This window comes from Anguilla anguilla, chromosome 14, assembly GCF_013347855.1.
Source record: "Anguilla anguilla isolate fAngAng1 chromosome 14, fAngAng1.pri, whole genome shotgun sequence".
Taxonomy (NCBI): Eukaryota; Metazoa; Chordata; class Actinopteri; order Anguilliformes; family Anguillidae; genus Anguilla; species Anguilla anguilla.
Window position 1 is genome coordinate 8,047,489 of NC_049214.1, and position 22,986 is coordinate 8,070,474.

A 22,986-nucleotide genomic window follows, 5' to 3' on the forward strand; every position below is an offset into this window, starting at 1 on the left:
ATATTCGGCGCCACTATGAGACTCATCATAAAGACAAGTATGACCACTTGAAAGGACAAATAAGGAAAGACGAGATAAACAAATTGGTGGCTGGTCTGAAGAAACAGCAGTCTACTTTTACGCGCAGCCGCGATATCGCTGATGGGGCTGTAAGAGCCAGCTACATTATTGCCAACGAGCTGGTGCAGGCATCCAAGCCATTTTCTGATGGGGAGTTTGTAAAAACATGCATGCTGAAGGCTGCAGAAGTCGTGTGCCCTGAAAAGCGACCTGCCTTTGCCAATATTAGTCTAACGAGGAACACTGTCGCAGATCGGGTGACAGAACTCTCAAGTGACTTGACAGGCCAAATGAAAGAGAAAATCAAGTCATTTATCGCATTTTCAATTGCAATAGATGAGAGCACCGATGTCACAGATATTGCTCAACTGGCCATATTCGTTAGAGGTGTTGATGAAACTTTGACCATCACCGAGGAGCTGCTTGAATTGGTGCCCATGAATGACACCACAACAGCAGATGACATTTTCAGCGCTCTCGTTGGAGCGCTGGACAAGGTGGGAGCGGACTGGTCCCGTGCCGTGAGCCTGGCTACCGACGGTGCGCCATCAATGGTCGGGAGAAAGGCAGGCGTTGCCACAAAATTCCGTGACAAAGTACAGACCGCAAATGGAGGACAAGAGTTTTGGGCATTTCACTGTATTTTGCATCAGGAGGCGTTATGTTGCAAAACACTGCAAATGGACCATGTTATGAGTGTGGTTGTGAAAACTGTCAATTTCATCAGAGCGCGCGGTCTAAATCACCGTCAGTTTGACACATTTCTCAGTGATAATGTCATTCATGCTGGCCTACCATACCACACTGATGTGCGGTGGTTAAGCAGAGGTGCAGTACTCAAGCGCTTCTTTGAGCTACGAGGGGAAATTAGACAGTTCATGGAGAAGAAGGGACGCCCAGTAAAGGAACTTAAATGCAAGGAATGGGTGCAGGATCTTGCGTTTATGGTTGATATTACACAACACTTGAATACACTTAACACTACATTGCAGGGCCGTAACAGAGTTGTCACTCAATATTACGACAGCATAAGTGCGTTCAAGATGAAACTGTCACTGTGGGAGACGCAGCTATCCAACGGTGACACCGCGCATTTCTCTTGTCTCACAGCTGTGCGTCCGGAGGCACCGGACCGTCCCGATAATGATTTGGAAAAATATAAAGACAACATAACAGATTTGCTGCGAGAGTTTGAGCAGAGGTTTCAGGTATTCAGTGAACTTGAGAACAAATTTGGCTTTTTTCGCTCGCCATTTACAGTGAAGCCTTCTGATATGCCAGCTGACATTCAACTCGAGCTTATTGACTTGCAGTGCGATTCCGCTATGAAGGATAAATTTGGGTCCGTGGGATTGGATACGTTTTATCAATATCTCGTGCCAGGTTACCCCAAATTAACAGCCATGGCTGCAAAGGTTCTATCCATGTTTGGGACTACTTATCTTTGTGAACAGGTGTTCTCCGTAATGAACAATAATAAAACAAAGCAGCGCTCAAGGTTAACAAATAAACACTTGAATGACATTGTTAAATGTGCTGCTACTCAGGATTTGACACCTAATATCGATACACTTGTGAAGGCAAAAAGATCCCAAGTTTCAGGAGCCAGCAGCAGCAAGTAGACTGCAGGAGTGCAGTGAGAGAGAAAAAAAGTGTGATGACACGAAATTTGTTTGCACTCATGAATACAGATCATTAAAAATAAGATTAATCTGGTTTCATATTAAAGACAATTAATATTGTGCAGTATATTCTCAGCTTCAGTAGGCCCAGCCTAGTAGTTTGATCTGATGTAGTCTAATCTTATTGCCCATGCACTGCTATAACTTTTATTTTGTATTTCTTTTTTTATTTATTTCAAAGCAGTATGACAATTAAGGCGAAAATATTTTTTTCATAGCTCCCACTTGAGTTTGTTTAGTGTGGTGAGTTGGTTCAGGTGTAAAACTGCATTCACTTAACTGTTAAAATAAACCAGTTGTTAACACATTCACCGCCTAACATGAAATCATTTTTTTTTTCTATTGTTTGTGAATAAATGTGTTGTGCTTAGAAAAGATCCCTTGTCATCCGTGATTATAATATGTAGGGTAGGCTACAAATGTAGGCTGAATGATAAAGCATAGTACTGAAAAACAAAGCTAAATATTTGGAGTTGACATTCTTTTACTGATCCGGCCCACCCGAGAACAGAAAGTCTGGATCCGGCCCCAGAGCCAAACTGAGTTTGACACCCCTGATATAAAGCATGATCCTGTTTTTAGCAAGCGATACATCACCCATTTATAGTAGAGCCATTGTGGGGAGTTATCAGAGGTGATTTCATCCTAGATTAACTAATCAAATCTTGATTCACGTTCATGAAATAGAGTAAGCCCGAACAGAATTAACGAGATAATTTGATACGATTTGCATCAAATTATGTTGGATTGTTTAAGCGACATACGTGAAACAGGGCCCTGACCTGAATCCAACTGAACATGCATTTGACTTGCAGAATACAAGACTGAAGGCTAAAAGCCCAAAAACAGGAACTGAAGATGGTTGCACTACAGGACTGGCGGTGCATCACCAGGGAAGATAACCCGCATCTGGTGATGTCTATAGGTCAGAGACTTCAGGCAGCCATCAAATGTAAAGGATTTGCAACCAAGTATTAAATATTATGAATTAAAATGTCTGGCCTTAATTTTTCAATTTTTGAGGATTTGGCAACATCTGTGGCGACTGGTACATCTAAATGCTGCCATTGTACAGTTAGCCATTACCAAACAAACCAAATTAAGAAATATTTATATTTAAAATAACGCATGTTCCATGTTAGATTTTTAGTATGTTTGAACAAACATAAACTATTATTTGGGCCAGTTATAGGCCTATATACAAATAATTATCGGACCTTCCACAAGCGCCCCCTGGTGCAAAAGGGCTTCATTTAGCAGGACGATTGGTAAAGCCTTATTTCGAGCTTTCCAGCTGTGAAGTTTCAGATGTTGTAAGAAGACATTTTTTCCACTTATGTTACCTATAAACATGAGTATAGCTAAAATAGGTTTCTTACAGTTAACTGGTGTGTGAAGCATAGCATCATATGGTAGATTAATACATTACATACATTATCACATTGTATTCCAGATTACACTTGTTACAACGCAATATCCAGTAGGCCTAGCCACCTTAATAATCCAATGTAAAACACTTAATTTAAAGTTCAAAACGCTATTTTAACCATCGCATGCATCCCGCCTACATGCAGCTCATCTCGATTTCTATTTTAAAAAGTGTAGCCTATCACGTGTTCAGCACATAACAGCATGTTGCCTAATACAAAGTTTAACGTAGCTCCTTTGTATTTGCGCCAGTGTTAAGACCGTTTTTTTTTTTTGAAAACAAAATAATGCCATCGTTAAAACTTTCAAAACGCAGGAAATAAGTTAAGTCTATTAACGCGGTAGCCCTCTTGTACTGCGCAGTTCTCTGGTTTCATAGAATTGACTGCAATTCGATCATTTAATAAACTCGCATAATCCAGGTGAACAGCATGCGGTCAATACAAGCGACTCAACAAATTATTTAGTCACCCATATAGAGGTTTACGCATCCATTCAAGAATAAATGAGTAAATTCCCACTTACCACTTTCCGAGGACCATTAGTAAATTCTTTTTCCTTCTTCTTTCTTTGATTCATTTCGTCATTAGAAGTCGCTGTACGATGCTTACAGTGGTAGGTTTAAACGTTCCGATAATTCCGGTCGAGGAAGAAATGACAGTTTCACAGAGGAATGTGTCATTCACATTCTGATGTTGAGCGACATCCAACCTGAAAACATTCAGACTTTACGGTCGGTGTAGACTCAGAACTTTTCCTCACCAACGCCACAATGTTCGTGCGGTCCTAGTGCCCTCTTACGTTATATGAACGCTTTGGACACGAGATGCCCTATCATTCAACATTTCAACATTTAGCAGCTTGCACTGAAAGAAAGGCAGGCCTATAAATGTAACGTCCATGTCTGATCACCAGATTTCAGTACATTCAGGCGTTTTGGTATTTTTGGTATAGGCTATTTAGTAGGTCAATTTACAATAATAATTTTGTGATTAAAGAACTGCTTTCATTTCCACAGACCCTTACACATATCATACATACATATATACATATCATCTGGCAGACCGTAGTATTGCAAGTTTTGGTTTGTTTTATGTTTAAATTTCCACCCTAATCTTTCAATGCAATGTATTAGTAATAATTACATATATGAACATATTTTATACATGTATACATTCTCTGAACCCAGTTGCCTTGTCCTGAATACCATGAATTGGCTCACCTGTCCATGACCACTGCCCCAGGTGTCCCATGTCAATAATTATATTTCTTAAAAAGGATTTTCTCATTTTAATTTCTTATGTAGAATATTTGCTCACAGTCCAGTGAAGCACATTTCATTTAATTAATTTATTCCTGAGTTCTGGATATCTCCCTGTCTTTTTTCATTGAACGCTGACTTACCACATAAGGCAGTAGTATTTCACAGTTCAACTGAAAACTAGGTATGGAGACTGGTGATTGTCAACACCACATGACCTTGGATAAATGACAAAATATGTACTATTCATTACACTGAGAATAGTGTCCTGGTTTAGACTGGAGATAACCCACCACAAGCCTCGTCACTATGACAGATAAGCAATTGTTTAAAGGAATAACCACAAAAGATATTATTCAGTATAACTGGCTTTTGGAAGTGTGTCAAATACATGGGCAAATGTACAACAGCACACGCCTATTAATGTGAGCAGATTATTTTTTCTTTAATATTTACATTAAGGGCATGTGCATAGAACAGGAAGAATTGTTCTTATGTGAGATAGAGCACTCAGTGCACAATAATATGCATTATTTTAAAAAGTAAAGCATAGTATCACCTATTGTTACTACATAAAAAAATAATAATTTATATATACTTTTTATTAATTTTCTTTTTTTAATATAGAGTTCTAAGGTGCCACCTTAGTTGTATTGGGCCAGTTCTTCAGGATTAGAGTGTGGATGTGGCATCAATTTAGGGATATGTAAGCATTCCTGTTATAAGCCAGAGTTAATTGGGTCATCATTCGGCCATCCTTTGACAGAACTACAAGAAAATTAATATCAGTGCAAAAGCAAGTCTATAGGTACACCATATCTTTTATGCAAATTAGTCATCTTTGTTTGTGGTGAAGAAGCATTTTCAGAAAATTTAAAACCTAAATATTTAACAAAGTGGACATTAGAAGTTATTGAACAAATTTGCTGATGAAGGGAACCAGAATATTGTGAGGCTGCTTTCAAGTCTCTACTTCAAACAGGCCAGGAATTGTGATCGTTTAAATGTTGGAAATTCAAGGGACAGTCATAGCGCCACCACATGGCCAATCCGTTCTAAAACTGATGAGTAGCCATTCGGACAAAACCGCTATAAGTGTGCAGTTTCCAAAGAATTAACCTTCTGGCTGGGCCAAAACAAAAAAAAGAGAAAAATGTCTAATAGAAATTTTAAAATTTCAATTAAGTGACAAAATAATCACTGTGCCAAGTTTGAAATCGTGAAAGCACCAGTGATTTACAGCACCGCCATGTGTTTTCAAGCGTAAGCCACATGTTTTTGGGTGAAGCTACATCCACTGAAAGTTCATTAGCTAGTCAGTCAACTATTCATTGCCAAACCCACAAAATACCTGTACAGAGGTAGGTCCGCAGATGCACCACAGCGAGTTTCATGCCAATAAGTCAATACTTGCAGGAGAAGATGCATTTCCAGTTGCAGAATATTCAATATGGCAGACTATGAGGCTAATTTGTTTCTCGTGAGCAGAGGGACTTATGTACCAACTTTTATATTTCTTAGTCAAACGAGCTACGTGAGCTAAACTCCCGAATGCCATGTGCCTGCATCACCAGGAGACAAGACCAACCTACCAAACTGGATAAGCCAACCTCAAATTTTAATGAGACTGGGAAAATGAATAAATAAAAATTATAAATAAATTCATTAATTAATGCCCACATAGTAATAAACCAATCAGGCTGAGCCTTTAATCTTCTGATTTATTGAAAACAAACGCAGTGATATAAACTCAGACTCCCACATTTTACCTACAAATGAAGAGGTTTGTCTATCCAAGGTTCAATCCAGCTGTGATGCCATCAAAACTAAAAAATGTTGGTCTTACAATGAAAATATGAAACCAATCTTTATTACACATGTGCCTGATGCCTGGGCAGCAGGACTGTATGGGGAAAAAAACATAATAATGCCTTAATACAAAAATATGGAGGTGACTCCCTTTTCAATCATACTTAAATGTATGTCCCCCAAATGCTGACAATTTGTTCCCAACACACACACACACACACGCACACCTAGTTCTCCATTTCACTGTTTGGGTCACTTATCGACTTTGCTCTTAACGAATGGTGTGAGCGACCGGTTCTCCTTTTTACTGGAAGGATTAGAGGTTTGGCACGTGTCGGCAAACCTCTCCCGCGCCTTCTCCCAGTTCTCCTGATTTTTGCTTCTGGTCAGTGCGGCGTCATCCACGGACACCGCAGCGGCTGTTCCCAGACCAGCATGGGACTTCCGGATCTGCAGCTGAATCTGTCGGTCAAAGCAGTTGGTGAGCAGCAATGATCCAAACTTCACAGAGCACATGGAGAGGAAATTCATTAAGCCTTTAGAATGCTCTGCATCAAATGTATATTCTCAATATTCACGTTCCGACCAAATAAAAGTAGTCTGACATAAGGATTAAAACATTATGTTAACCACGGACCAGTGCTGATGAAGACTGGTTTGTATTTGCAAACTTGTCACAACAAGTTTGGCATTATATTAGCTGCTGAAGGAAAAATCTGTTGTTATGGAGATAACTGCAGAACTGATTGCTAGTAGGGATGTGAACGACACACATTTCTGACCATTGAAAGTTGCTGTCTGAAAAGGGCAGTGACAGACAAATCATTTCTTCAACCATGAAGGATACCATGCCACTACTTGAATCAGTGCAGATCACGAGATTGAATCAGTTTTCAATTATTTAACATTCGCTTGTTTGCGGCTGACAATCAAATCAACAAATTATTCACATCCCTATGCACTAGTACTACATACAAAGTTCAAAACCCTCGAAAACAGGGACACATTTCAGTTATTAATCCTATTACAGTTGTTCATTTTAGACCTATTTGGACAGTTTAAATTCAAATTTACTTTACATCAGTGAAAATATCAATAATTACCGGGTCCTTCCTTCCTGCTCCATCTTTGCCCAATCCTTCCCCTTTCTTCCAACCCATCTTTTCCAGCATCTTCCTTCCTTTGTTTCCATCACCGATTTCTCTGCATTTGGAAAAGGGTTAAAGTATTAATGTGCATTAAAAGAGAAAAGAAAAGACAAGTCATGAATTTCTAATATTATGCAATATTATGTTATCACGTTCTACATGCTGTACACATGAACCTTTATAGAATGGAACTGCATCATCTTTTAAAATGTATTTACAAAAAAAATGCACTTCTCTAAAATACTGACTGCACTCCAAACCCAGATGTCAGCTTCTTTCAGATACAAGTGAAGGTCGGTAAATTTAATCACAGAACCATAACGCATGTTTTTTTGTGATGAATTACACTTTAAAAGGATTAAAAATGCATTTTTTATGTTTTTCATAAAGGGAAAAAACTGGCTTTCATGTAGCCAAAAGACGTTACTTATGTGAAAATGACTTTGGAGGTCATGTCACCTCAAACACTTGCATTATGCAAAAATTGGCTTAGCTCCTCAATAACATCACTGAATACTGCGCATTAGCTTGATCCAAACGGTCCTGACTCCTGACTGGAGTGTATGGGCCATTTTCTAAGAGAAGCGTACATATTCAGTCCAAGTGATTTAAGATAAATCAGACAGTTTCCTGACATTTGCATCTTCTCTGAATTTCAAACATTGTTTGATTCTTTTTTCCTCCTCCATTGGTTCTCGGCCGAGAGTTTGGTTGCATGAAAAAATATTGAAGAAACTGATTGTACTATGTATACATTACGAGAGTAACATCAATATGTTCTGAGCATTACATAATGAAGTTTAAACAGACAATCTCCTACATCTTCAATCTCCTACAGTGGTCTTCGTGTTCATAATGCTAACATAAGCAAACGGACCGCTTAACAGGCAAAAAGTAATATGAAAATATTTGGTGAAATTCTCTTTTAATGAAATAGAACAGAGCCAGAAAAATTGAGAGCAAGTGACCCAAAATATATCAAATATGATTATGTAAGTGCCAACTTCTGGGAGCTTTAGATACCCTGAACTAAGCAATGAGGCTTAAGTCCTACGGAGATTAGATCTAAATCCTTTGAAGTATGTCCATTCTAGATGCATGCCTTACGACATGGGCAGGTCACACTGGTCTCCTAGGGACTGAAAGGTTTACCATCTAGATCTGCCAAAGAATAATTATGCCTCTAAAGCTGGAGTTCCTGAACTTTCTGCCAGAGTCCACACACTGAGTGGGCAGTAACCCACCCTTTATTAAAACATATCCCAACAAGCTCACACACATAATGAAAATGTTTTCACCAGTCAGAACAGCTGCGTGCAGCCTGTGGCTAGCGTAGCGCGCGTGACGCGTAAAACTCCGCGCGTTTCATTTGACTGACGCGAATAGCGGTACGGAGCAAGAGCCGTTTGTGTCGCGCGCGATCTCGCGGCCTGTCTGAAGCTCCTCCCGCAGACCCGCGGACGAGGACGCGCCGCCGCGGCCCGTTTGATTCCCGCCGGCACACTCACACGTGCACGGAGGCCGGCGCGTCGTCCCGGTGAAAAGCCCCCTCGCTTCCCACCACCTGCCGCCGCTTCTCCGCGCGGTCCTTATACTTGGAGCTCTTCAGCACCTTGGCTCCCTCGTACTCACTGTTCTGCAAATGGAATTGAACAACGGGGAAATTAAACAGACACCTAGTAGGCATCACAACGCAGGTGCTCAAACACACCTTAATCACAACGCAGGTGCTCAAATATACCTGAATCACAACGCAGGTGCTCAAACACACCTGAATCACAATGCAGGTGCTCAAACACACCTGAATCACAACCAAGGTGCTCAAACACACCTGAATCACAATGCAGGTGCTCAAATAAGACTCATGGATGGATTGCATGCTGGTAAACTTTCAGCCTCTGTGCTGTTGCATTTTAAACCCAATGAAAAATCACTACTCTTCTGTGGTCAAAAGAGGGCCATGAGGGCTGTTTGTCTCTGTAATAAACTGTAATAAAAAAACAAACCAGCTGAGATGATCTTGCTGAAAATCTTTATGAAACACCGTTACCATGAAACAGCAGAGGCCATGCACCTCGCTGGTCCACTTTAACACGCAAGCCCTGGACAGAAGTGTTAAGGTATTGGGATGGCAGGGATGCCACCCTGCCAAGTTACGCCTTGGCGGGGCGGCATAAAATGATATCTCTCTGAAGGTCTACAGCTGCAAGCCCAGACATGCTGAGAAATTTCATCAGGGTATTCAGGCTTTCAAAGAATTATTCATTAGCTGCAAACTACAAAGGCCGATTTTCACAGGAAGTGGGAATGACTGAAGAGAACTGATCGGCGTACGGTTCAATTTCACACTCTCGTGGGGTTATAATTATCAGTTTGGCAAGCAGAAATTTCTTAAAGGAAGGATCTGATTGTATAAATTAGTACAACTGCTAAATCGCTATGAGGGTGTGAGAGTGTTTGTTTGGATCCCAAATCACCACAGGCTGGAGTTTTAATGACCCGCTCGGCACCAACATCCCATGATGCAAGTAAAGCTCCTGTGACACACTGGGGCGCACTCAACACTGAACATTTACACAGGATGGTCATCAAGTCTGCAGAGATCAATAATGAGCACGAACTAAATAATGATTATCATTTGAATAATACCAGTTTGAAGATGCTGATGAACCCACACTGGTTTTCACATTCAATCAATTACTCAAAATAAGCTTCTGGGAAATAAGCAGTCTTATTTTCACATGCTAATATACCACTAGCATGACACTGATTTAGGACACTGTAATCTTATCTAATCTGAAGATTTGGGGGAGGCTAAATATAGCAAATAACTCCCACATGACTTCAACTAATTATCTCATATCATGCAACATTTCAGTCAAGACAATCTTTTCAAGACTACTTATAAACACATGAACAGGGTAAAACTTTGACTATTGTGTGCTGTATTTGATAAATATTTTATACGGGCAGTTCACCCAAAAATGTTGTATGTTTCCATTTACCCAGAGTAGTATCTATCCATCCATACATACGAGTTTTCTAGATCGTGGCATTATATTCGGAAAGAGATGCTGCAGTCAAGTTTTTTTTAACATAAATTTTCACTACATTGAGTGCTTCAATGCTAAATAGTGACATCTGCTGGAGGTTTAATGGTACTCCATAGCATTTCATGCACTCCTTTTTCATGGACATATTCAAAATCAATTCAGTCAATACTAGCTGACAAAAATGAAGCGGCGAATCTTTAAATAAATGCAAACATTGATTTAAAGAGGGAAACTTACTTTCAAGCCATATTTCACTTTCATCTGCTTCAGTTCTTTCTGTCGTTGCAGTTCCTTATCTTCTCTGCTTATCCCTTGACCTACAGAAATAGGAAGACTGATTTAAAGCAGTTGCCTATTACTGCTCAAAGAAAGAAGGAACATAATCCATCACAAAACTGAAAACAATATGACTGCATTATTATTTCTTGGGAGCCAGTCTGCATGTCTGTACATTTAAAGCTTCTCGAGTTATTGAGGAATCGCTAGGAACAGACAACCTACTTCTTTGAGGGTATGCAGTGGTTCACAGAAAATATTATTTGAATTTGTTATGAGTATGCGACAGACTCAATCAGACTAACATAATGGCAGTTATTTAGCTACAATTACATAACCAAACCAAACTCTATACACTGACTGTTATTTAAAGTATTTAAAAAATCCATATATAACAAACTCCATAACAGTTTACCACAAGAATAACGTAGAAATCTGTAGGCATTATACGTAAAATCTGGTTTCATGTTACTTGTTTTACACCTTGAGCCTCTCTAGATAAATTTGCACTGAGGTGGACAATATAGTAATCAGATCTGATCTGGTTGAGTTCTTGCTCGTCTTGGCACTAAATGTGGACTGAAGGTGCGGAAGGGCGTGCGCTCTGCGGATGGGACGTACCCGCCGGCTCCTCCCTCTTGTGGCGGGTCAGGTGGGCGATGACCTGGCCGGGCTCGCAGCCGTCGCACGTGTCGTTGCCCGAGTGGATGTGGAAGGACAGCACCGTGTCGCCCATCTTGATCTCGTCGCCATGGGTCAGGGCGCAGGGCTCGCTCTTTGCTTTGGGCTGGACGGAAACCCAAAAGGGGGGGGGGGGGGGACGGACGACGACAATGGAACATGGACAGGGCGTTAAAAGAGGGGCTCCATCACAACGCAGACCTGCGGTTGGCGGAGCCTATCCGCTGCTCCGAAGACATCTTCGGGAAGTTCTTACTTGCAGAATGCGGTTCCCGTTGATGACGGTCCCGTTCTGGCTGCCCTGGTCCACCAGCACGTAGCACTGCAGCTCCTGGTCAAAATACACCTCTGCGTGGAACTGAGAGGACGGCACCCGTTAGTGCCAGAACTATCGCTATACCAAATTGCTAAAGAGTTACTTGAATCATGCCAGGAGGCTATACGCCTGCAACACACAGTCCCACAACCGTGCCGGGCAGGTAATACGCAATGGAAACCACTGCTAAGGATAAATGAATCAACTGTTAACCCCCACATTGCATTGTATAAATTAGCAGCCCTGAAGATACCTTACCTTGCTAACACCCACTTCAGGTATTCTGATTGCATGAGCCATGTCCTTCTCTCTGCAGACAGATCACCCAACTTTACATTATAAACAGTTATAAATAGTTACAATTTATATGCATGAATACACTTTTTAATGTCAAGGCAATAACCGTAAAGGTACTGCAGCGATGCTTTGCTGCAGACCTTCCTAAAAGGATTAAAAGGAGGCCTGATGTGTGGTGTACAGTAAGGCCTACAGTCAGGGCCTCACAGTGCACACACCTCCCGATCGTGGCGGGCGTGTCCGCGGTGATGATGTAGAGGGTCCCCGTCTGCAGCACCGGAGAGCGGACCACCGTCACCCGGACGCAGGGCGGCCAGGCCTCCTCCGACCCTGGAAGAGCCGCGCACAAGGGATCAGCCAACCAGAAGCTGGCGCTCGGCGCAACGCGGGGCCGCGAGAAAGGACTGGGTTTAAGGGGCCTGCACGCGCAGCTGGCAGGTTCGCGAGCGCAGCCGGAGGTTCGCGTGCACGCACCCGGGCGGGGTGCGGGCTTCCTGGGCGCGGCTCACCTCCCTGGTCCTCGGGCTCCGACGCGGAGCTGGCGGCGGAGGAGGAGGAGGAGGACCGGGAGGAGCCGTCGCACTCCTCCTCCTCCTCCTCCGACTCGGTGATCTCGCCCTCCTCCGGCTCGCTCCCGCTGCTCGCCGTGTCGGACCGCGCCCTCTTGCGCCGCGAGCGCGCCGCTCTCTTGGCTTTCTTCCGCTTGGCCTTCGCCCTCTCTGCCACCCCGTCCTCAGAAGAGCCGGGGCTACGGGACCTCCCTCTCGGGCTACGGGACCTCCCCCTCGGGCTACGGGACCTTCTCCTAACTCTACACGAAGGGGTCCTCTTTCCCTTCTGCTGTGACCTCCTCCCATCACCCTCGTCTCTCCGAACGTCAGCAGGCAGGTCCTGTCGTTGGAAACAGTTTAGCTTTCTGGACACTTTCGGCTAACCCACCACATCGTCCTCTCGATGTCTGAACCATCGGTCAGACACAATTTGCAGTCCAGAAAGAGGGGCACCCGATTTAGAATTTTTTGTCTGTGGTTGTCTGTCACTTCGCGTCTCAGTTTTCAAACAGGGGGATGTGTATTTTCAAGGTTATTTATATAGCACTTGTTTTCTGACCGTCTCATCAGAATTGATACAGTGGCGAGGCGAATATCAAAACTAGATTAAACTAGACTAAGAAGGACATTAAAGCATCACGATACAAAGACCACTGATAAATAAGACTGAATTGGTTGTAAAAAGTCAGTCACAAGAAACAAGATTCTTCCTGCCTGTCTGCCATCTATAACAGGAAGTATAACCTCCCCTTAATTCTTCTGAGGCTCTTGTACTTCACCAATTACCACTCTTAGTAGAATCCCACACAAGCCGTTTAGTATTGACAAACCTTTTCCCGAGAATCACCTGAATCTCCCTCAGAACTGCACTGTTCCAATGCATGTAGCTATCTCGTCCCATACCGCTATCTGAAGCCATCTCTGTTTGAAATACGCCATTGTCATCAAGGCAATGTCAACATGTTCTCAGTGACTCTGGGAACACTGATAACCTAATTAAGCCGAAGCCTCTGAACAGACACATTTACTTCTAAAATTGTGCTGTCCTGAATCTACGGTGGTTCCACTGACTGGACTGGTTGCCATTATGCTAATGTATTGATGCAACAGGTGTACCTTTACTTGTAGTACCACATCCATAAGAAGCAATCTTCATATTAGCCATCGAGTTAGTCACCTCTTCTACCTAAGGATGGGAGGAACAGCAAACAGTCAGCTGCACACTGGGAATGACTGTGACTTTCGAAATATGTCCAGGTTGGTGCACCCAACTGTATTGGCTTGCCACACTTTACAAACTCGATGGCTCAATTCTCCATTGCTATAAAGTTTTTCGTAGGCACCAGTGAATCTGGACTACGATCCCCATAAGAGATACAAAAATATATATTTCCGGCAAATAAAGCCAAGAACCACCCCCACAGAACCACCGAGGAGTACAATCAGAGATATTGCCAGAGCAGTGTCAGGAACAGCAAGAGGATATAAATCAGTTAACCAGCCTACTGACAAAAAGACTCAACTCCTAATTATATTCCCTCTGGCTTCTTTCACCAAGTTTTCGATTTTTCACCACTGTTTGAAAACTGAGACAACGTGTCTAGTGACAGCAAATGGAATTTCAAATAGAGAATTGCTGAGAGGGGTTTATTTTGGGGGACTCGTTGGTTAACTTGCTGAAAAACTCAACATGATAAAGTTCGACTCACAACGCTGAGGAAAAATCAGAGTGATACATTATTTAACCCCAACCCCCCTCCCCAAAACCAAACTCCCCATATTTTCCACCTTAGACACTTCAAACACTCAAAACTTCAAATACTCTTAAATTGTTAACTGTTGAAGCAATATTGGTAGTGCTTAATTGATAAAATTGTGTTAAAGCGTTTGCAGCCTAGGGATGCAGCCTAACCCCATGGTACATTTTTTTGGCCTTTTTTGGTATTTGTTCCTGCCAAACCCTGAATTAATTTGATCCTATTGGTATAAATTCATCCAGGGCACTGCATTGAAGTATTACAAGAGACTTACAAAACCTGTCTGATTGTTTCACTCCCATAACAAGGCTGACTGTTTCTGATCTATAGTCCTGACTGCTGAAAAGCAAGAATAATCGTTTTTTGACAATATCTGCAGAAGACACCGCAATGACACGTTCAGAACTACCTTGCCGTCTTGAAGGGAAGATTTCTCTGACTCCTTTTTTTTCTTTTTGCTCTTTTTCTCTTGGCTGGGGTCGGGGGTGGCCTGGTAGGCGGGCACCTCCACTCGGGAGTGGAACTGGTAACGCCCGCTCTCTGCATCATAGTAGTAGTACATTCCTGAGTTGGCGTCATAGTACAGTTGACTGGCCTGTCAAAAGGAGGGGGCAAAATGGCATCTAAGTTTCAGAGCTTCATACAATAGTATTTCTAATGGTACTCTGATGCATATGCTATCATATTTCAACACATTCTGAGAACCCAGGTATTGCCACAGCATGGCACACAGATTAACACTGGTGAATGCAGCCATAGAGCAAAACTGATTTTAATATATTCTCTCATATTCTACTTCAGGAGCATTCTATGTTGGCACAGATCTAATGCCATTACTGAAGTGGCACATCTTGGGATATCTATTTTAAAACGATGATCCAGATGAATTGTAAGGATCCAGGTGAACGGCACTCATCGGGGACACTACAAGCAAATCACACGATCTGCGATTCCATTATTAGGGACATTTTCGATAGCAGTTTACAAAACCAAATGTAGCACTGCTCAACTGTAAAAAAAAAAAAAAACAATTCATATTGTTTACCGAATCATAGTAGAGGCTGGTGCTGTGATCGTAATACATCCCAGAGTTCTCATCGAAGACAAACCCTGTCTGGGAAACTGCCTCTTCTGCTGTGGCTCTAATCATGTCAGCAATGGAGGTTCCGTCAGTTTCCTGAGCGATCAAAACCATTTAGTAAACGACACACAAAAATGCACAAATTCAGCAAATCGTCTTTCACAAGGACCAAAAAAATGTAGATTCCTACATTTTAAAAAGCAATTACCATAGCGCTAAAAATGCTAGCTAAAGACTTTGGCACACACACCTCTGGTTTAACAGCAGCAGCGCTGGAATTCTCCTGTGAATTTGGGCCATCTGTAACATTTTCCGTCCCTGCCTGACATGGTTCCGCAGTTTCCTGGCTTTCAGGAACCTCTGAAGTAGAATTTTCTGTAGCAGCAGTCCCACTCTGATAATAGCTTCCATAGTAGTAGTTGTAATAATCTGTCAGGAACATTCAGGGTAAAATTAAACATCAAAAAGCATTCATGAAGCATTAATGTGTACACCAGCCTAATGTTGGCCAACTGGGTGCATTCATGCAAGGGAATTTTGCAAGTGCGTGCAATGCAATCACAATGGATAGGTTCCACACAAACAAAAAACAAATTTGGCATCAGTGTCAATTTTAACAGGTCATTAAACAAAGAAATATACAAAATTAGAGTAGAAAAATCTATTAAATTGTTTCAAAAGTGCAAAAGACAGTTCAGTGGTGCTACTTTTTTTACTTAAGAAGTCAAAAATAATGATGCAAATTTGACCCACATATATTTCATTAAGTGTCGCATCCCAATATATACAAGTAAATGCTAACAGTACGTTAGTTTTATCGTACGAATACCACTAAACATTTCGTGTTGTTGCAGAAAAAAGATAACTCCACCCTTAAAGTCTAGCAGACGACTATGCGGTTCTCTCCAACGAAAGTGATTACATGCCGCTAAGCCCCTAATTTTTAACAACCTATTAAAGCAAACGACCGTTATTTTCTGGAAAGTTAGCGATTCATGAGTTATTTAATTATACTGTAGAATTTATGACATCATGCATGGAAAAATAAACTGTTAAATATGTTTGTCCTCCCTATTAATGTACTACAGTTCAGTCAATTGTGCACTCCATATAGTCGATCCACAGTTCTGCTGGTGCCTGACAGACAGAACAGGTTTCAATTTTAGTTCTCTTTCAATCAACGGCTTAAATTCCACATATGAACTTATACCAAGTCTGGGAACCTGTGGATTTACTGTGGACAACCTATTCGAGAGATCTGTTTTCCTCTACAAAAGGAGTTTCAATGGTTTACAAAGATATTACTGTATGAATTCACCTTCAGAAATACCTGATTCTGTCCAGGTGCAGTCATCGGTTTGTGTCTCTGCATCAGTTCTGCTTTTCTCTCTTCTCTTCCTTTCATGGATTTCAGCACTTAATTTATCAACCTAAAACAGTAATATCAAAATATTATAACTAAACAAGATTAATCTTTAATATACATTATCCAGCCCATATTCGTATATTCTTATGATTAACCTAACAACGAGTAAAATAACTTCTACATTTATAATTTCATTGCAGCGTTAGCCAGCAATCTGTTGTCAAAAAATATTTTCTGAAAATAATTTTAACTAAGTACGGGAGTAGGCCTACCTTCTTTGCAGCCAACAAATCTGACAAATGCCAATATTGCACATGCAGGCCCAAACAGTAGCTAAATCTACATGTTTTAAAATGTACACACAGCGAGATAAGATTACCTGTTTTCGGAGGTCATCGTTGTATTTTTCTGTGTTCTTCTGTAGCCGCTCTGTTTTGTTAAGTTTCTTCTGCAACTTGTGGATTTCACCTTTGCACTTCTTCAGTTTATGTCGCAGGGTCTCCACTTTAATCCTCAGCCCTGCAACTTCCGTTTCTGAGCTTTCTTCTCCATTTTTTGCCATTTTAGATTGAATATCTACAGTAAAATAGTTTAAACACGAGGCCTAGCATCAATAGTCTAAACTACATTAACGCAGCACGTGCAGAAAATGTAGCGATAGCTGTTGAGATAATATTCAAACACGTTATGGCAAAATAATTATTCAAGATACTTGATACACAAATGTGTCAACAAAATATGTGACGATGGGAGGTCGCCGTTATATGGGTTATTCTAATAATTTTCGTAAACTCGCTAGTTAGCATAACATTAGCAAGGGAACATTTTGCTCGCTTGCTAGTTAGCCTTAGTGAGCTAATTAGCTAACATGCAAACATGAAGCAATGGATAATAAATCATCAATGGCGAATATGTGGAATCATCAATGTGGAAAATATCAAATTAAAACAGGCAATAAATACGCAAAATATATATGTGTGCCCTAAAAACATACTGCTTATGACAGGAAAGCGAATAGGTTGCAAAAACGCTGACATCGATATAGCTAGCTAGCGAGGTGCTATATGATTATTCTAACATACTTTAGTCTAACTTACCACGTCGTCAAGTCGACTTTCAAACGTGTTCCAGTCGAGCCGCAGAAGTGATTAACCTGGAAATTGAAAATAAACATCTTATGACTACCTCGCATTTTTAATATACACGAGTACATGTTTTGTTTCATAATAAATTGAGTTACTGTTAGCAAAGCTGCGATGTTTACACTTCGCTTCATAGGACGCCGCCATGTTTCTATAGCTAGATTACTTTACGTTAGCTGACGTTTTGCGTCACTTCTGCTTTTTCTACTTCACAGAGCTGTGTTCTACCAGCAGATGGCAGAGAATGACAAAAAATTAGCACTGATGGAAAGCATCACGACCAGTTGGAAAAACGTGAATTAATAAACGATCTCGTGATACGTACCCATCATAATTATCCTCTCGTTGAATTGATGCTAACAAACCCATCATTCACGTCATGCATAGCACATTTGTGTGAAACACAAAGTTAAAGATACAATATCCATATACTTTCTAACTTTTCTGACTTACTTTTTAATTAAACAAAACTGCAAATAGATATACGGACTGAATTATTAATAAGCTTTTACACATGTTAGTTTCTTGTCATCTGTCCTATATTTGTAAGACTGTCAATGCAGTCCTGCTTAAAGGCACAATTCTAATGGAATTTACTGGAGATTAGCCTATGCGTTAAAATGGCAGGTTTGGCTTAAAGGACAAAATCCAATTGCAAGCAGTCACAAACCTTATCATCTTGAACATGAATAAATTGAGGTTTTGAATTAAACCTGGCTGTTTAAATGACAGCATTTCACTCATACAGTGAAGCATAGTGGGTTGTTTTCATGCACTTAAAAGCTTTGCGAATTGAATGAAGACTTCATTTATGGAAACACCATGAATGAGTATTTTCCTTAGTCTGTATTGCTTTGAGAGGAATGGCTGTTATGTTCTCCCCCTGAGGAATAGAGGATAATATAAAATAAAGTCATTTATCAATCGCCACAGACAATACAAAACCCCACTGGGGAAAGCTGATTGCCACCTGTAACAAACGGGCAAACTTACACACATTATCACAACTCAAACACATCAGGAATATAAAAAAAAGTATGTGTTCAAACCAGAGACTAGGGAAACCCTGTTTATTTTATGCACAGTAAACGCTGAAAGTAATCAACTAAAACAGGAAAATAGATGATTCTATGTTTTAGACAAAAGCATACAACTCCAGTGTCACATCTTTCCTGTCCCCCAACATTCCCACCTTTCTGAGAGTAAGCGTTCAGGCGAAATGAGAAATAATCATTCACCAGCGATGCAGAATATCAGCAGCTATACCACCCTTTTGCCTTCTCATGCCAAAGTGCTTAAGGTAAAATGGGTTGGTCTTGGTTAGTAGTTTGATTGGAGACCTCTGAACTACTGTTACACAGTAGTAATAATAATGTTGTTGGTAGGCCGGTGGGGGGCAATTTTACCTTCAAAGTGGGAAGGGGATGCAATGGATTGTGTGTCAGTTTAACTACCTAACCAGTTAAAGTAAAATAAAATGTATTGTACTATTACAGTAGTTAAGTGAGGTAGTAGGAAGGCTAACCAAAGTTAGAATTTTAACACACTATGTCATAACTAATCCACCTCATCTGGGTCAGAAAGGAAATCACAGTAGGTTTAATTCTAGCACATCAATTGTTCAATGGGCCAGGATTTCAATTTACCTCTCATTCTGGTCTCTATTCTGCCTTTCAAAAAGCCAAAGGGACTCCCCTGTACATTTTAAATTGGGATTTTGCTTTCTAAGTTGATCTCAAATCAATTCACCACACCACATCAACCAGAGGGACTTTGAACCATTCCACATTTTTATGCATACTGTACTTATGCTTCTGCTGTGCCCACTATGATACAATATGATAGCGGGTCAATGTTTTGGTCATATGCAGAAAGGCTGTGTAATTCACAAGCCTGCTAAGGTTAAGTGAAGTCTTTATTTTCCATTTTTAGTGAGCCATTGTTGGCATTTACATGTAATGGCAAAGTTTGCCTGCAGAGTAACCATTGTGTGATGAAACACTCAGCGCTCTGCAAAAGGGAAATGTGTGATTATATATCTTGACAGCATCTCAAATTTCCCTGGCAATTTAAGAACAAAATTAAAAGCTGTAACCTTTTGGGAGAGGTTGAGTGTGATCAGATAGGGTGGCTCTCAATGGACCTCTTTAATTCTAATTCCATTTATTTGGGCTGTGTGAAATGGTTTTGTACTTTTTGTGTATGCGTATCACAAACTGAGCAACTTCTATGACATATATGTATGTATTTCTTTAACCTGTGTTTAACTGTAAGAGTAAGGCCCCATAAAGGTGTATTTTAAATAACTGCATGTACTGTACCTAGTGTAATAAAATAGCTTTCAGATGTTGTCTTTTCCAACAAAATATTTCTGGGCTGTTTGTAATTGAGCTTTAGTGGAATATCTGTTAGGAAGTTCAGTCAGGAGCTCGTCCAACAAACGTAATGTCTGGACTTTGACCTGTCTTTGAAATAATTTTATGTGCTTTGTCTTTTGATTTCTTGCCAAAATCAGGTTGAGATAAGATTTTTTAAATCAATCTGTCCTTCATTTCAGAAGATCATTCGCAGGGTCAAGGCAAGAAACACATAAAGTCCTTCTATGAGTATAACTCTGTGTCATTCCAGCAACTCTGCCATATGCTGTGCAATGACAATCTCCATTCAAAGCAACTGGAGCTGAACTTAACATTCAGGGGGCCAATCCATAATGTCTAGGAAGTCAGTCTGGTGTGTCAGGTGTTGACATGCAGGAGATGAAAACATTAACAATACAGGAAGTTAAAACTGTTTGACTTCTTGTAGAGTAAGAACTTGCACTTCAGAAGTTCAATATGGAGAAAGGGGTTTCTAACTGTCCTTGGAGCTATTCATCAGAAACCTGTCAAATCTAAGACCTCTGCCAAAATTGCTTTTCCCTCAGGGAAGAAAGAGGTCCTGTAATGAATACGTGATTGGTTTTCTACTAAATATTAAATGTTACTTGTGACAACACACCAAGATGACTCATTACCCTAAGATTTGAAACCACTCAGAGGTTATTTCTGTAGTTTGCAAAGGACAGACTATGACTTATTACAACTGCACTTTATCATATGCAGAATGAGGAATTTGTTTCAAATTTGGTGTTTTCTAGTGTTTGTTTTAATAGGAAACGTGTGTAACAGAACTGTTGACAACATCTGTTTTTTAGCTCATTAGGTTGGGAGTTTTTTGTTTGTAGTTTTTGTCAGTTTTGTCACTTTCGATGTGTGATAATGACAGTGGAAAGAACCGATTGCGTTGTATTCCACATCCATGATCTGCAAAATGTCATTCTGCAGCTCATGTCTGTGCAAGCCCAACCTGTAAATGTGATAAGAAGTGGCAGCTGACATCATGTGCTTCACAGGAGAGAACATGGGTTATTTTCTGTGACTGCTGGCTGTTTTATATATTGAAAATATTCTTCTTGTGTTACTCAAGCTACACAGTGAGGGAGTGCTGCAGACTGGCCACGTCCAAGTGCGTAACAGTGTTCGCCTTGGGTTTGAATACACGAGACACAATACCAGTGCCTTAGTCATAGAAACCACACTGCTGTCAAATGATTTGGATGGCTTAACTTTTTTCTCCTCCTATTTTATATAAAATATTTCAGAGGGAACACCTTGATGGAGAAAGCAAGTTTACGTATCTGTGAGTTTCCAATCTCAAGGCTCTGATGTATTGGTGTTCAGTGATTAGGGGTCTCGGTGATAATAACTCCTTTAAACCGCAATGTGTCTTCTTCTAATGGAGGATACCGTATTATTCTGTGAATCCCCCTATGGCTATAGACACATTCTGCACAGCTGTAGAGTTTCACACATGGTGAAGTTGTGTACATCTAAATGACAACACTGGGATAAATGGATGTCCTTCAGGTACAAACCTAAAACTGCCCTAACACTCACACACAAACAGTCTTTCATTGCAATGTCACTCCCATCAGTCAATCACTGTTACTTCTCTACTCCATCTTCTCCAGGGAAAAATAAAAATAAAATCATTAATCGTACCTTTAGACAATCCGTCTCAACTATATTTTTGATGCATTATTTTATATGATTATTTATATTTCAGATAAGTATATAGGCACTTGATATTTTGTGACCCAAGAATGTCAAAGGTTAGCAGGATTTTCCCTCAGTCCATTCAGATGCAACTTTGTCCAATAAAACAGCTCACTGACATTGGCTTGCTAATAAATTTTTAACAACCTTAAGCAAACAAATGCTCGAGAAATAGAGTCGTTTTCTGCAAGTTCAACCACAGAATGAGCAAACAGCATCTTCATTTCAAGTGATCATTAAAAATGACGTTGTACCTTAACACCCCAATAACAGCAGGAAACACTGACTGACAAAAAACTTATAGTGCGGTTGACTGAATGGATGCCAATAAAATCCTCTCTGCTCATTCCAGCTCCACACGAAAACAGAGACTGTGACGGCGCAGTCGGAGACAATGGCTGGCAGGGGACCCCGGATGATGTACACCGTGCTTATGTACACACTCTAAAACTGACCCAGACAGCGCAGTGAGGACCTACAAAAATCACTGGGTAATCCAGATTGTGGACCAATTATAACTCTTCCTTAGTTAACAAATACCGTTTCACCGTTCTTGACTATATTTGGAATAGGTTCAGATATGCATTGTAAAATAAATAAAAAATTAAATTGAATCAGCACTGTTTTCACCTGGCCAGACTGACTGCAACATTGAATTGAACCTGTATTTTTTCTAACTCATCAGAATAGAGATGATCCTGCAAAGATAAGGCTGTACTTAAATTCAACCACATTGTGCTCTGTCTTTGAATACTGATTCTTAGAAAACACAACTTTTCATTCATTAAACTAGGTTTTTATCACTCACAATACTGGGTTTATTTAACAATGCTGCGTGATTACAATGTCAAATTACTTCGCTTTGGAAGCACCTCCTGCTGTGAGAAGTTTTCTTTCCTTTCAATCAGTGCTACATTTTGATTAACACACCCCAAATCACCATATACGAATATTTCACTTAGACTGTTTCAGCTTATCAGAGTC

At 40.6% G+C, this 22,986-nt stretch overlaps 2 protein-coding genes across 5 annotated transcripts in view; both read right to left on the reverse strand.

The window, feature by feature from the left end:
- Positions 1-3,986, reverse strand: part of pde8b (phosphodiesterase 8B) — a 53,370-nt gene extending 49,384 nt beyond the window's left edge. Inside the window, exon 1 of the mRNA XM_035390484.1 lies at positions 3,696-3,986. Within this exon, the coding sequence (XP_035246375.1) occupies positions 3,696-3,749 (54 nt within the window). The 5' untranslated portion in view covers positions 3,750-3,986. The remainder of the gene's footprint in view (positions 1-3,695) is intronic.
- A 2,146-nt stretch (positions 3,987-6,132) lies between these two features.
- On the reverse strand, positions 6,133-18,115 carry aggf1 (angiogenic factor with G patch and FHA domains 1). 4 transcript variants are annotated; one of them, XM_035392001.1, is made up of 16 exons: positions 18,007-18,094; positions 17,864-17,919; positions 17,146-17,342; positions 16,719-16,830; positions 15,651-15,829; positions 15,365-15,496; positions 14,729-14,914; positions 12,521-12,902; positions 12,230-12,341; positions 11,973-12,024; positions 11,655-11,756; positions 11,339-11,504; positions 10,679-10,758; positions 8,897-9,024; positions 7,344-7,443; positions 6,446-6,702 (listed from the first exon to the last, which is right to left on the reverse strand). In XM_035392001.1, the coding sequence occupies exons 3-16, from the start codon at positions 17,326-17,328 to the stop codon at positions 6,493-6,495; spliced, it is 2,124 nt and encodes a 707-aa protein (XP_035247892.1). In that variant the 5' UTR covers positions 17,329-17,342; positions 17,864-17,919; positions 18,007-18,094; the 3' UTR covers positions 6,446-6,492. The 4 variants fall into 4 exon arrangements, with proteins under 4 accessions (XP_035247893.1, XP_035247892.1, XP_035247894.1 ...); XM_035392002.1 differs by having other exon boundaries at positions 6,133-6,702; positions 17,864-18,115; XM_035392003.1 differs by having other exon boundaries at positions 16,731-16,830; positions 17,864-18,115.
- Between the last annotated feature and the right edge of the window lie 4,871 nt (positions 18,116-22,986).

Excerpts from the sequence above, each read along its gene's own strand:
- aggf1 (XM_035392002.1), bottom strand. The coding sequence starts at position 17,328 with ATGGCAAAAAATGGAGAAGAAAGCTCAGAAACGGAAGTTGCAGGGCTG. Across the intron at positions 15,497-15,650 it reads CTGCTGCTGTTAAACCAGAG|GAAACTGACGGAACCTCCAT; the intron begins GTGTGTGTGCCA and ends TTGATCGCTCAG. Across the intron at positions 7,444-8,896 it reads GCGCCGGCCTCCGTGCACGT|AGAAATCGGTGATGGAAACA; the intron begins GTGAGTGTGCCG and ends TTCCAAATGCAG.